This window comes from Ctenopharyngodon idella, chromosome 10 (genome assembly GCF_019924925.1).
Source record: "Ctenopharyngodon idella isolate HZGC_01 chromosome 10, HZGC01, whole genome shotgun sequence".
Classification (NCBI taxonomy): domain Eukaryota; kingdom Metazoa; phylum Chordata; class Actinopteri; order Cypriniformes; family Xenocyprididae; genus Ctenopharyngodon; species Ctenopharyngodon idella.
In genome coordinates, this window is record NC_067229.1 from 12,182,641 (window position 1) to 12,196,035 (window position 13,395).

General features: G+C 40.6%; 1 protein-coding gene across 5 annotated transcripts in view; it reads right to left on the reverse strand.

The window, feature by feature from the left end:
• The window catches only part of gatad2ab (GATA zinc finger domain containing 2Ab), an 82,178-nt gene that overhangs the window by 52,368 nt on the left and 16,415 nt on the right, over nt 1-13,395 (reverse strand). For all 5 annotated transcript variants that reach the window (XM_051909413.1, XM_051909410.1, XM_051909412.1 and 2 more), the window contains one exon: nt 1,168-2,213. In XM_051909413.1, coding sequence (XP_051765373.1) covers nt 1,168-1,252 — 85 coding nt within the window. In that variant the 5' untranslated portion in view covers nt 1,253-2,213. The remainder of the gene's footprint in view (nt 1-1,167; nt 2,214-13,395) is intronic.

Below are 13,395 nucleotides of genomic sequence, written 5' to 3' on the forward strand. Positions count from 1 at the left end.
TCACAGATGAGGCTTAAGCTAGTCCCAGACTAAATTGCATGTTTGAGCTGTTTTAACTGAAAGCAACTTGTACTGGCATATCTTATAATATGTCAGTGCCATTGTTTTGTCTCAAGATGCACACCAGTAATGTTTTTTTCCTAGGGTATGTTTATAAAAGCTACTTAAATACACTAATTGATCTAAGGCCTAATCCTGGGTTAATCTAAGCCCTGTCTGTGAAACCGGGCCTATGTGTTTTCGTAAAACAGCACATACAGCTTAAAATCAATTTAAATTAAATAAAAATAAAAATGAATACAATCTGATTCAACCCAACAACTACTTCATTAGCCTGGCTGAAAAAACCAACAGACATTGTACACAGACATCTCCCTGAGCATGTAGGCTAACTGCCTAAGCCCCTTTCAGATCTTCAGCTCCAGTGACATGATTGTAATAAAACAAGTGTGAAGTTTTGTATTGTGAGGAGGAACACAATGTTGCCCGGCGAGCGTTTGTGTGAAGGGCGCGGATTGTCGGGTCCCACGGCACAGCAGTGCACCAGGGCCTACAGTGAGGAGTGCTGTGCATGCTAATGAGGTCATTATGGGAGGCTGTCTGGAACCGGGCCCTGCGAGTGAGGGATTTATGTAGCTAGACTACCCAGTCGCAGATGTCACAGATGGCACAGGCATCAGATGCTTTGTGTGTGTTAACGCCATATTTTTCACCCATTTCCAATGATAGAACGCTACTGCAGCTTAACATAAAGCAGACAGACTGTAAAAGGATTCAGGCGATAAAGGAAACATGTGCATATGCCCTGCCTGTTCAAAGGCGGCGTGAATTACTGGCCCCACCAATAACAGGCGAGGAAAAGAAGCATATGCAAATGCAATTATCCGGAATCTGCATACTGGCCCTTGGTTATGCAGATGGGCAGTGTTTAAGGTGCCGCCATCTTGGCAGGGAGACAGCTGGCAGGCATCGGCGGCCATTTTGTCGAAGGCGCTGCCCAGTGGAGATGAGATAGGGTGGCGGGAATCTATACAGTCATCTGCCACTTTGTTCGATCAACATAACACAAATCAGGACCTTAAAACGAGACACCCCAGCAACTGGAACACAACGTAAAGATGATGTTACTGAACCCACGCATGACAGATTACTGAAATCTTTCCTTACCGAATCCAACTTGTTCCTGTTGAGCATCCAAGGACACAGGAACTATCCACTGCAACCAGCACTCCATTTTTCGAATTGTTAGCATCTTGTGCAGGCCACGTTTCAGTCGTCCATATCTGAAGAGGACCTGCGGCCTTGCGGAAGCAACTTTTCTGGAACTTGCTCCATCTCGCACTGTTCTCCATTAGTCCATGATTTCATTAATACCCATCAAGTGCCACGGTCAAGGGTGAAAGCCATTATGAAGTGCCCAGGAAAGTTAAGTGCCAAGCCCTTCACCAAGTCCTTTTCCAAGCCACTCGAATAGTGGCGACCATCAAAAAATTCATGTAAAACCATGGTGGAAAAGGTGAAAAAGAATTCAAACTGCTCTCTCATCCCGGCCCATCAGGTGTAGAGCACTTTGTGCATGCTTAGGAGGAGGACCACTAAAAGAAGAAGGCCTCTTGATTTAGCGTAAAAGAGATCTCCGTCAAGCACTCATTACAACAGTCAGGGGGAATGTGCACTCATAGCGAAAAAGGAATCAAAGACTGGGGAAAAAAGACCTTTGACATTCTTTTTCTACTCGTTCTCCAGCAGGCAAAGTTTTATCAAGTGATGCCGAGCCTGGAAAGGCCCTCTGGCAGAACCACACACGCACACACACTCAGTGTTGCATGAAGAGCGTCAAGGCTGTTGGCCCTCTCTTTAGCTGATGCAAGTTGACTGAGATTGGGCTGAGAGAGAGAGAAAGCGGTACACACAGGCTCCCATGGCTCCATGGCTGGAGGCAGCGTTGGGCGACCCCTGGCAGCATCTCTCCTCAGTATTGATTTCTCTCCCTCCTCGCTGCTGAGGAGCCGGTAGCCGGCGGGGAAAGCGAGCTGCCTCGCCTGCCCACTCCGACGCTCCCTGGCTGGCCCCTGCCGTCTCTCAGAGACCCGAAGACGGAGAGTCGGGACCGATGGAAGAGAGCCCATGGCGGTCCGCAGCTGTGTTCACCTGCTCCGGGTTCACTCCTCCACCACTTTCACTACTCCCACTCTCCGCTCGTCTTCCGACTCCTGCCAAAACAACAGCGAGGGAGAGAGAGAGAAAACAAGTTTAGCTTAACTTTCAGCATTTTGCCCATTGCAAATGTCAATCCGCAGCTTTGATCAGGGAGATGTGCAAGGTGAATGTTTTGGCATCTGCTCTCAGTTAGTAATGTGAACTTTCTAACCTTGGAATAAAAAAGCTGAGGCAGGAGATTTTTTGAGTTAAGGATGTCAGGCTGAAAGAAACTGTCTGCCAAGTGCACTTAGAGCCCCTATGCTGATGCTTCCCCCGTACAGCGGACAAAACTGGGACTTTAAACAGGCGGTAAGCATGCTACAGAACTTGTAAACATCACAGACGAGGTGAATGTTTTCTTGTTTTCTTTTTGGCGTTCTCTGAAATTATTTAAATGATTTTGGATGCCCATTCTCATGCAAATTAGGACATTCCTTTATGTACTCACTGTGCATTTAAAGCGTTAAAAACATTAGCTAACATTGGCTAACACGCTAGCAACTTGACAAATGTCTTTCCATAAGTTTTGCATCTTTTTAGATATTTCACTTATACAGCGCAATTTCTACAATTTTATTAATTTCCATGACTTTTCCAGGCCTCACAATGACGTTGTCTTAAAGTGGGTTAAGTGCCGAAAAATGGGGGACCGCTTCAGAGTTTGGGGGCAGGGTGCAACCGAGGGGGCGAGCTGCATGTCTCAGACACAATAATACTATTCATTGGGTCCAGACATGGGTGTTAACACCCCTCTGGCAGCACACAATGGGGCTCCCTGGCATTGAGACAGCCTCGCTGATATTGTTAGTTCAGGGCAGCATTCGGCCGGCCGCGGGAGAAAGCGTCGGCATTGTGCCGGGCCGGCAGGACGGGCGGAGGGAGGTGAAAGGCGAAGAAAGAGAGAACAGTGTATCTGTCAGCTCGAAGGGAGAGGGCTGGGGCAAAAAAAGGGGATGGAAGGGTGGGAGGCTGGGGCATGGCATTGGACTTGTGAAAAAGAAAAGGAAAAAAATCCCTAAAAAGAAGATGGGGGTGAGAAAAAGATTGCACTATAAATATTATTGAGGGAGGGGGGGGAGAGAAGGCGGAGGGGATGGGTAAGAAGGTTGGGGCTGGGAAGCTGCTTTCTGCGTTTAGGTGCATTTCATGCCTGCCATAGTTACAAAGCACAGGGGAACAATGAAACTGTGTGGCGATGGATAAAAAAAAATTTATTCAGGGAGCTTACAAGGGAGAGCGTGAGAGAATACGAGAGAGCAAAAGAGGGAGGGCGCTGCTGCAGTCGCCTCACGGTCGAGATCAGGCTTGCCACTGACATCCAACTACCGCGAGAAGTATATCTCGCTAGCTTCTCCCATCTTTCCTCTGTGTCCACATGGGGAGCAAGACAGAAAGAAGTAGAGGATGAGGGATGTGGAAAAAAAGACGATTTGAGAGGTGCAAACTTTGCAGTACTTGTTCAGCAGGCAAAACATTGCAAATATCAGATTAAATAGTTACAAACATGCCATGCGGTATACACCATAGATATTGAGGTATTGAGATATTGTTTTTTCATACATGGTTGATACTCAAATAATTACATTTGTTCCCACCTAATCCTAAATATGTGGCTACATTCTTGAAGAAATGCTTTGCATTTGTATGTCAACAAGTAGCACTGTAGCACCAACATATATACAATATATTGTTTAATGTATTTTTGATATCTTAATAAATAATTAAGTCATTACATCTTACATGAGGAAGATATACATCATGATACATCTAAAATTATATATATATATATATATATATATATATATTAAAGGAAGGAAATTGGAATTATTTGCCGAAACTCTGCTGTATCTCTCAAATCCTATTTCTCTAGTGAGCACTTAATAGATACCAATTGTTTCTGGTGTCATCACTGAAGTCAAACTTGCCATAATGTTGTCATTCAGCAAGTTTGAATATGCTCAAGCATGAATGAGGAAAGATTATCAATGATGGTTTGAATGTTTATCTGTTGATCACACAAAGCTATAGCTAATATGACTTATCATGTGAACTACTACTCAGTGTTTGAGCTTGACAGGCCCTTTTCATTCTATGTTTAGTTGTACAGAACAAAAGCATCAACAATATTCTTCAAAATTGAGTAAATAATGACAAATGTAATTTTTGGGTGAACTATTCCTCCACACTACGGTACACTGTGCTGAACATGAGCTTTAATTTTTTTCAGATGTGGAAAACTAGCAAAAAGCTAGAAAATCCAAGGACTGTATTTGCCAAAACTTTTATAAAGAAAAATATATCAAAGCATTGCCTCTCACTTTTACAATAGCAAGGCCAATCAATCTGCCCTTGTGAGTTCCTATGCAATGTTGCAGAGGTTTAAGAAGACCTCTGCAAAATCTGATCTGATGCTTACTGCAACACAACTTGACACAAAACTAAAAAAAAGCATCAGTACACACACAACTAAATGGGACTAATTTTGCCCTTACAAAAATACTACACATATATACTCCAACACATTTCAAAAGAAATCCAGTTTCAAGGCATCTGCACAACACCAAGCCTGCTTTTCAAGAACACTACTTTATGAAACGCTACTGTTTGTTTCCCTTCTGGTTAATACAGAGCATTTGTTCCCATGGCAACCTCACCTCCTCTTCCATCTCTGACTGATGCTGGGGCAGCGGGGGTGTGGCCCTGCCAAGGACACGCCCCCTGCATCTCACTGCAGCCCGTGAAGGAGAAACACAATGTGGTAGTTATTTTGCATCAGTACTGGTTGGAGAATTATACTTTTAAACACACATATTATTAGACTATACGTATAAACATATTCTATCATATTTTTTCATTCAATTATTTATTATTATTCATTTTTGGGGGTTTTTGGGAGAGCACATCAAATACGCAATATGGCCAAAAGTATGTTTTCCGCTGGATTAAACCCTTTAAATACAATGAGGAGAATTGGTTTTGAAATTAAATGCTCAACAAGCACATATAAGTTTGGTGTTCGGGTGTCCACATACTACTGAAAACGTAGTGTAGTCATATTCACTTTTTTAATAGAATAAATAAGTCTTGTTTTGTCCATAGAATAAAGGTCAAAGGGGTCCAAAATATTTTATTGTATAGGAATTTTATTTATTTATTTATTTATTTTTTGAAAATTCTTCAGAATATCTATCTTTTGTGTTTCACAGAAGAAAGTCTTACAGGTTTGGAATGACATGAGGGTGAATAAATGATCATATGATTTTTTCCTTTAATTATCCCTTCAAAAATAAGTAAGCCAATTGTTGGTTGATTACCAAAAGGTAAACACTTTGCCCTCTGTCAAAACATTGTTCTTTTTGTTTGAACATTCCGACCAGCCTGCATAGCAACACTGGCTCAACCAATGGTGTGTGTTTGGGGGCGTGGCTACCTGTTTAACCAACCAATAGCAGACGAGAGGAGTGGTTCTTGAGACCAGTTTGAAAACAATCATTCTGTTTGGTCTCAGAAATTACACACTTCACTGTAACATTATGTGCTTTAAGATCAACAATACTGAAATATCCTTCTTCCACGGCCTTCACAGTGTATTGGATTCACATGTCGCCGTTATGTCTGACATAATCTCCACATCACAAATGCTGCAGCTCAACTACAGCAGATCACAGTACAGTACACAGTCAGCTAAAGCCAAGCTGTGGGCATCACTCGCTCTGATAACAGGCCGCATTATTGGGACAAGATGTTTGATGTAGGGGCCAGATATCCCCTCAGCGCTGCGACATAGATCACAGCACCAACCAGCGTCGAATCTGGCTTTTCTAACTCCTTACTGAGACCACAGGGGAGCTGTTCCACTCTGCACATCAGTGGGTCTCCTCGCCACTGCCGTTTCATCTCCACGGACTGTCTCCCAGGCCCGCATGAATAAGTAACCGCACACACGAGCTCAGCTCTCGGCTTTGATGTGCCGAGTGCCGGTAGCTGTTAGCTGGGCTGGATGAGCGGGGCTCTGCCGCTCAGGTCAGAGGGCTCGCTGGCTGGTGGGTTAATGTACCTCTGTGGCCCGTGGGTAGGTCCTTTGTCCCGGTGGAAGGGATTACACCGGTGGGAGAGGGGCTGGATAATGTGACCCTCCTGAGAGGGAGGGGCACCAGGATTCCTTGCCATTGAGACGGGTGGTTAACTTCTCACTCAACTCAATTACCTAAGCTGAGCGGAGAACTTACAAGCAGAAGAACGTCTCAACCACCTGGGAGAGGAAAATGACTGCAGGACTAGTGAAGACTAATGATAGCTAACAAGCAAGGGATAATGTACATTTACAAATTAAACCTACAACCCCAAAGAGTTTTATATCATTCAGAAAGGGTTTATTTTGCGATAATGATGGGCTGACTGTACATTATCCAAATACATTATATAAAATCATAAATAAGAGTATTTAACATATATAATACTATATTATTATTATTATTATTATTTTGCACAGGACTGGAAGTAAACGATTATACAACGTTTTTGTTTTGTTTTTTTGGACAAAGTATCAATTTATTACCCTTACTGAAACAAGTCAAGGAGTTGAGTTAAGGCCCCGATATACTCACGGCGAAGTTCTTTTTCGTTCTTCGTTTAGGGGTAAAACGAAGTTCGAAATACATGAGCAGCGATATACTGTTATCGAACATGTAACTGCTGAGAGCGGCGTTTAGATGAATATGTAAATATGTGCTGCGCGATTTCCTCTCAGTAACAAAATAAACAACAAAAATGAGAAAACAGCAAGCATTTTTTTATGGAAAGCATAAGAAAAGCATCTGATCATTACAACATGGGCATGTTAGCCCGAGCTCTGCAAATTAGCACTCCAGTAAAGTCACGTCACATATATTTATATGGCATTTTATTCAATAGATTGCTTAAAAGCAAGCAGCTTTACAGTATCAAACTTGAAAAACAGTGTCAGTGCCTCATTTCATCAGAAACACAACTTCATCTTCTACTATAAAGCGGCTATCCAGTGTGTTCATGTTTTCACCCGTGGAGATCTTACCTTGACGGACTCAACAGATGAAATGAGTCAGAGAAGAGTTCCGCGTAAAAGAAGGCGGAGCCTCAGCGGACACCTCCTATTACATTATAGTCAAGGACCAATGGTCGTACGAAGGTGTTTTTGCAGCTGGAGCAATTTTTTCCTAAGAGTTCACTTTGGCAAGCCGTTTCGAACTCCCAAAATTAACACAAAACGAACTTCGTTTTGTATTTTGTTTGAAATGACATCACATCAGTTCATTCTTCGATTTCTTTTTCGGGGCCTTTAACTTTGATTAACTACACCATCATGCCAGCATAAAGCAACTTTTATCACTGACTACCATTTAAAAGTTCTTTGGAGGCTCTTAAAAGCATGAAATTCTTTTCCATATCTAAAGCAAAAAGGTCTAATAAAGTTTCCGGATCCAAGTGCCAATGAACAAAATAAGGCCACGTCAATATCACACACTTCCTGAAACAAACTTGTAGTAGTTTCTAAACGGTCTCATACTTTACACTGTGGTGTCTATTATGCCTACAACACATTGTTGTCATTAAATGTAAGAATAATGAAAAACCACAAGTTAAGAAAGAAAAAAAAAAACACTCAAGGCGCTCCCTCAAAAAAGAAGCAGATCACAAAAACAGATCTTCTCAAGTAGGGCAGAACCAAATGAAACAGACACAAAGCTCTGACCACAGAGCATGTTAAATCTCACAAATCTGGTATTAACAAGCGAGCCTATGACTGCTATGTGTAAAGACAGCCGAAAGCAGAGGCGCTAGCTAGGTGCACTTAAGACTCTTTATGGCCCTCAGTAGAGCTTTCCTACACCCACCACCACCTTCAATGCCTGACTAGCCCAGCTTTCTGTTAGCCATATTGATCCTGACAAGGAGGAGGGGTGGGTTTTTTCTATACATACACTGTAACAGCACAGTCACTTGTCTATCCTCTCTGACCCCTTCATCTCACTCATCAAGGTTAAAGAACTCTCCAGAAAGAGGAAGAGAAGGCTAGGGTGGTACTCGTGCGGCGTGGTGGAGGGGAGAGAGAGGGATTTTCACGGTGAGCTTATCTGTCTTCATGAAAGTAACCGCCTCAGGGTGCCACTGTAACAGAAGCAACATGAATAAGCCCCCCCAACCCAAACACAATCACACCTCCCACTCAACTGAACAGAAATAGATTTACAAAAAGAGGCGACAGCAGATCACAACACAACAACGTACATGGAAGGTTGCGTCACATGAGAAACACAGCGCTAATTGCTCAGACAGCACTAATCTTTTTTTCACTTTTTTGAGTCCAGATGAAAAATGTGCATCATGATGATAATTAAACATTTAACACCACAAGGTATCAATGCTCTAAGAATGATTTTGGAAGATAATCAACAAAAATATGATTGTTTCAAGTAATCCATTCATAGTCAATAATGTCCATCTTGAGCTGTGTGAGCAGCTAAATAATGAATAAACAATTAGGGGGGAGTAACGGAATACATGTTACGACATTACGTATTTAAAATACAAAATATGAGTAACTGTATTTCATTATAGTTACATTTTAAATAGATGGTAATCAAATTACAGTTACATCCGAAAAGTATTTTAGATTATCAAAGTGATTACTTTGAATTTTAATGTCATTTATTTCATTTGAAGGCACAATATGTAATTTTTCGCCACTAGAGGTCACCTATTCAAATCAAAGCCATAGCTAGATGATGCAGAGATTAAGCGTGGAATCATGGGAGTTGTTGTCTTCACCTCACAGCCGGTGGAAAAGAATCTCAGGCAGAACTCATGTTTATGGATAAGATTATTAACGTTACTGTAGTATGAAGCAGTGCAGGGCCGAGTGCTGTGAGAGCTGAACGAGGCCGCTGGAGCGATTGCTAATGAGAGACGAGCACGACACACGGCTCAAGAGCAGCGGAACTTTTATTATGCCGCGGTCGCCGCTTCCGCTTCTTCCGGTCAAGCGTATGTGGGGTAAATCAGTGCTGTTTATCATATTAGATACATTTGAGTGTGTTGAAAATGATGTTATAACATTACTCTGAGTGTTCGCTCGGCGGCTGCTATGAGACACTTGTTGCACACTGCAGCAAGCTAGATCGATATTAGAATTTCATATTAATAAATACTGGATGGCTTGTGTTGCTAAATGGCATGCAATTAATTTTAAAACATATTGTATGACGAAGAAAATGCTGTATTACTGTTGCTAAAAATAAAGCTGCATCTGATTATGATATAATATATTAAAGCGTCTTTGGTGTTTCCATGGTTTCTACAAAATAAAAAAAATCGTAAATCGAGGGTAACGCAGGTATGATGTCATCGATAGGCAACGCACGGTTAAAATTGCTTATTTCTCTGGATTTAAACATTCTTGGTAACATCTGGGATAATGTAAGAACACAAGTCAACAAAATATATAACTGTTTTAGTGGTTTTTGGATATTTTAATCCAAAAATCTTACATATTGTGCCCATATTGTGTAATAGTAATGTAAACTGTTTGGGAAGTTTTAACCAATGAGACAATTGTTGATTCTCCGACTCTGACTGTTTAAAAAACCTGCATGCAGCCTGTTCAATTAGCAACCTGCAGAGTGCAGACATGCTAGTCACGACACAAAAATGGATGAGAAAACAGAAAGCTCTGCGTGTAATGCATTTCTCTCATAGAAATACAAAGACAGTTTTACTTGTATGAAAAAGGATCTAACATCACAGTGCAATGCAAGCTATGTCTACCTGCAACAAAACTTCTATCGGCTTCAAAGGATTCAACATTTAATCTGTAAAAGCATCTTTTAAGTTCTTGATCTTTGAAAAAGTTTATCCAGTAACTCTTATTTTCCTATTTACTCATACTTTGAATGCTGTATGGTTTATACGTTTAATATTTCTAAGAATTTGAAGTAGGGCTTTTAGAAAAATGACGAAATCCTCATAATTAACATTTAATTAACATCCATACGAATCAAGTTTTAATAGCCTTTTTATTTTAAATAAAGTTTTATAAGTCAAACGATGGCTTTGTGTGCTTTACAGACAAACTTTAAATCTTAAAGGGTTAGTTCACCCAAAAATGAAATTTCTGTCATTAAGTACTCACCCTCATGTCATTTCAAACCTGTAAGACCTTCGGAACACAAATTAAGATATTTTTGATGAAATCCGAGGTTTTTTTGATCCACACATAGGCAGCAACGTCATTGCACCTTTCAAAGTCCAGAAAGGCAGTAAAGACATCATTAAAATAGTCTACGTGACTACAGTGGTTCAACCTTAATGTTATGAAGCGACAAGAATACTTTTTGTACGCAAAAACAAAAACAAAAAAATGACTTTATTCAACAATTTCTTCTCAGTGCAGTGCTTCCGTGTTCTGTGTCAGAATGCTGGCTCAGTATTGGCCGATGCCGTACACGTGAGCAGCATGAAGCATGCGTGTGATGCTGACACAGGAGCCGGCCAATACTGAGGAAGCACTTCACTACCTTTCTGGACCTTGAAAGGTGCAATGACGTTGCTGCCTGTGTGGTTCAGAAAACCTTGGATTTCATAAAAAATATCTTAATTTGTGTTCCGAAGATGAACAAAAGTCTTACAGGGTCTTATCATCGAGGCGGAGAAACAACGGGGAAATGCCGTTATCGCTGTTTTCCATGTTCTTGAAGTAAATATGTTTACACAGCTTTTTAAAAATGCCGGGTGCTGGTGTTTGACATGCGTTTGACCAATCAACATACACTTATGTCACTGATAGTTCTTATAGTGTTGGTTTACCTACTCTGAAGTAGAAGAACTGGAGTAGTTGGAGAAGTGTGCCAGTTGTCTTGGCTACTTCTATGATATGTCTGGATTCGTTTTGAAGCTTAACAGCTCTGAATCCCATTCATTGTAACTGTAATATAATATAAAACATTCTTAAAAGATTTAGATCCTTTCATTTATGTGTAAAGACCACATGTACTGACAGGATGCTTGCTGCAATAGAAAAAAATATATATAATAGGGCTAGTTCTCCCAAAATGACATTTGTCATTTGTCAAACCTGTATGACTTTCTTATGTGAAACACAAAAAGAGAATAGGGTGAATTTTAGGAACTGATGGCACTCTTTCCGTAACAACACGCTAAACACACTTGAATATTTGGTATGAAATGTTATTTTCACTGACTAGAATTACAATTTTAGTCAACTGAAATGACTATTTTATTTTTTTTAATTTTCTAAAATGATTGAATATGACTAAATATACTGACTAAAGTTGCAATGACATGCAAGTAGCAACATTTAGGTTTTTCATATTATGAGGTACATCTGAGCGTCAAAAGAAAAAACAATGAGTAAAAAAAAAACGAACAATACAATGGAGTGAAATTCCCTCTGTTGAAAAGATGTATGAGAATATATCTATATGACCTTATTTCTTCCGGGTAACATAAAAAGTGGATTTTTGAAAACTATCCTAGCCATGCTTTTCCATCTAATGAAACAAAATGAGGACTGGGGCTGTCAAGCTGCAAAAAAAAAAAAATCATATACATAAACATATACATATCATAAATATGATTAATACACTATATTTCAATTCTTCAGAAGCCGAAAATAACAAATGTATGAAGAAAAGACCAAAATTTGCAAGTTGGTCAAACAGCTTCATGAAAATGATTTCAAAGGTTGACAACAAGACTAACAGCTAGAACCGCACCAAACAATCAGGATCCTTAAACAAACAAAGATAATATGCATCCGCACCTTCTCGAAAGGAGGCTCAAAACACTTTCTCTTTAATTGAAGTGCATCTGATCTATTACGCTGGCCAGGCGCTAAACAAAAGGCTATTCTGGGCCCCGGGAAGCTCGCTACAACCCCACGCCGAATTAACATGCTGTACGTTTCCCTCATTGTGCTGGGTGATTGCCCCAATGCATCTTCTCGCTCAGCTAATTAAGTGAGTCTCTTCTTTGTCTTGCTGTACTCCAGAAGCCTCTGAATAGGAGAGGGAGGCAAGAGGAGAGGGGCGATGCCAGCGCCTGTGCTTGTTTATCAAAAGAATGGCAGGACAAATGTACCATAAAGGAGTGTAAACGGCACAAGGTGGGTGGGGAGAGGCAGAAAGACTGTGACACAGTGGTGGAGTTTGTAATACGCCTTTAACAAGATGGCACTTTCTATTGAAGATGAACCCGTGAGAGACGCAGGGTCCATATCCGCTAATAGACTGCACGTATAGGGCCATAAATGTGTATTCAGGCGAGTGAGCTGTACAGAAGATGGAAAAACAAACATGCAATTAAAACTAAGAAGCATTTTATTGAAATTTCAACAAAAACACACTAAAAACCAACAAAAGATGCACACTAAAAATAGATTTTTAGCTATAAATTTTAGCATTCATGACATAAATTTCCTGTATTATTCATTATTTTAACAGATTTTACAAAAAAAAAAAGTGCCTTAAAAGTGAAGCGTGTGTAATTTCTTCAATGATAAAATACTTGGAAATATTATTATTGATATTAATATTAACTTACAAATTAATTACTAAAAGTAAGGTTGTTTTCTCTGAAAAATGTAAAACATGGCTCTGATTGAGCATCCCAATAGGCCCGCCCAGTCTGAATATCTGAATATCCAAAAAACCAATCAATCTATCTATCTGAACATGCGAATATCCAAATATCCATCTATCTGTCTGAATATCCATGCATCTAAGATCAAAATATATGACTAAAAGATTGTCAATATATGTCAATATTTGGGGAACGGACTGATCTCTGAACAGCAGGTGTATGCCTGTGTGTGTGCATTGACCAAGTCCTGGTTAGCTTGTTAATTTTCAGAATCTAGAACTGTTGGTCTAGAACTAGACAATGGCCTCGATGTGACCGAAATTAGAGTCAGGGTCTTTTCACGTTGCCCACCCCGTCTCCCCAGTCTGAAGGCTGTGTGCACACACCAAATAAATGAGTTGTGTGTATGCATTGTCTGCGTACACAAGCTCAGTGTATATATTAGCAAAGTGACTTGACCCTGGCAGACTCAGGCCACTGTTTTGCCCCATTGCTGGGTCGTGGGAAAAAGGGGAGACCTCCTTTCACAGCTGCTCTGGCCGTTGCATTGAACCAATG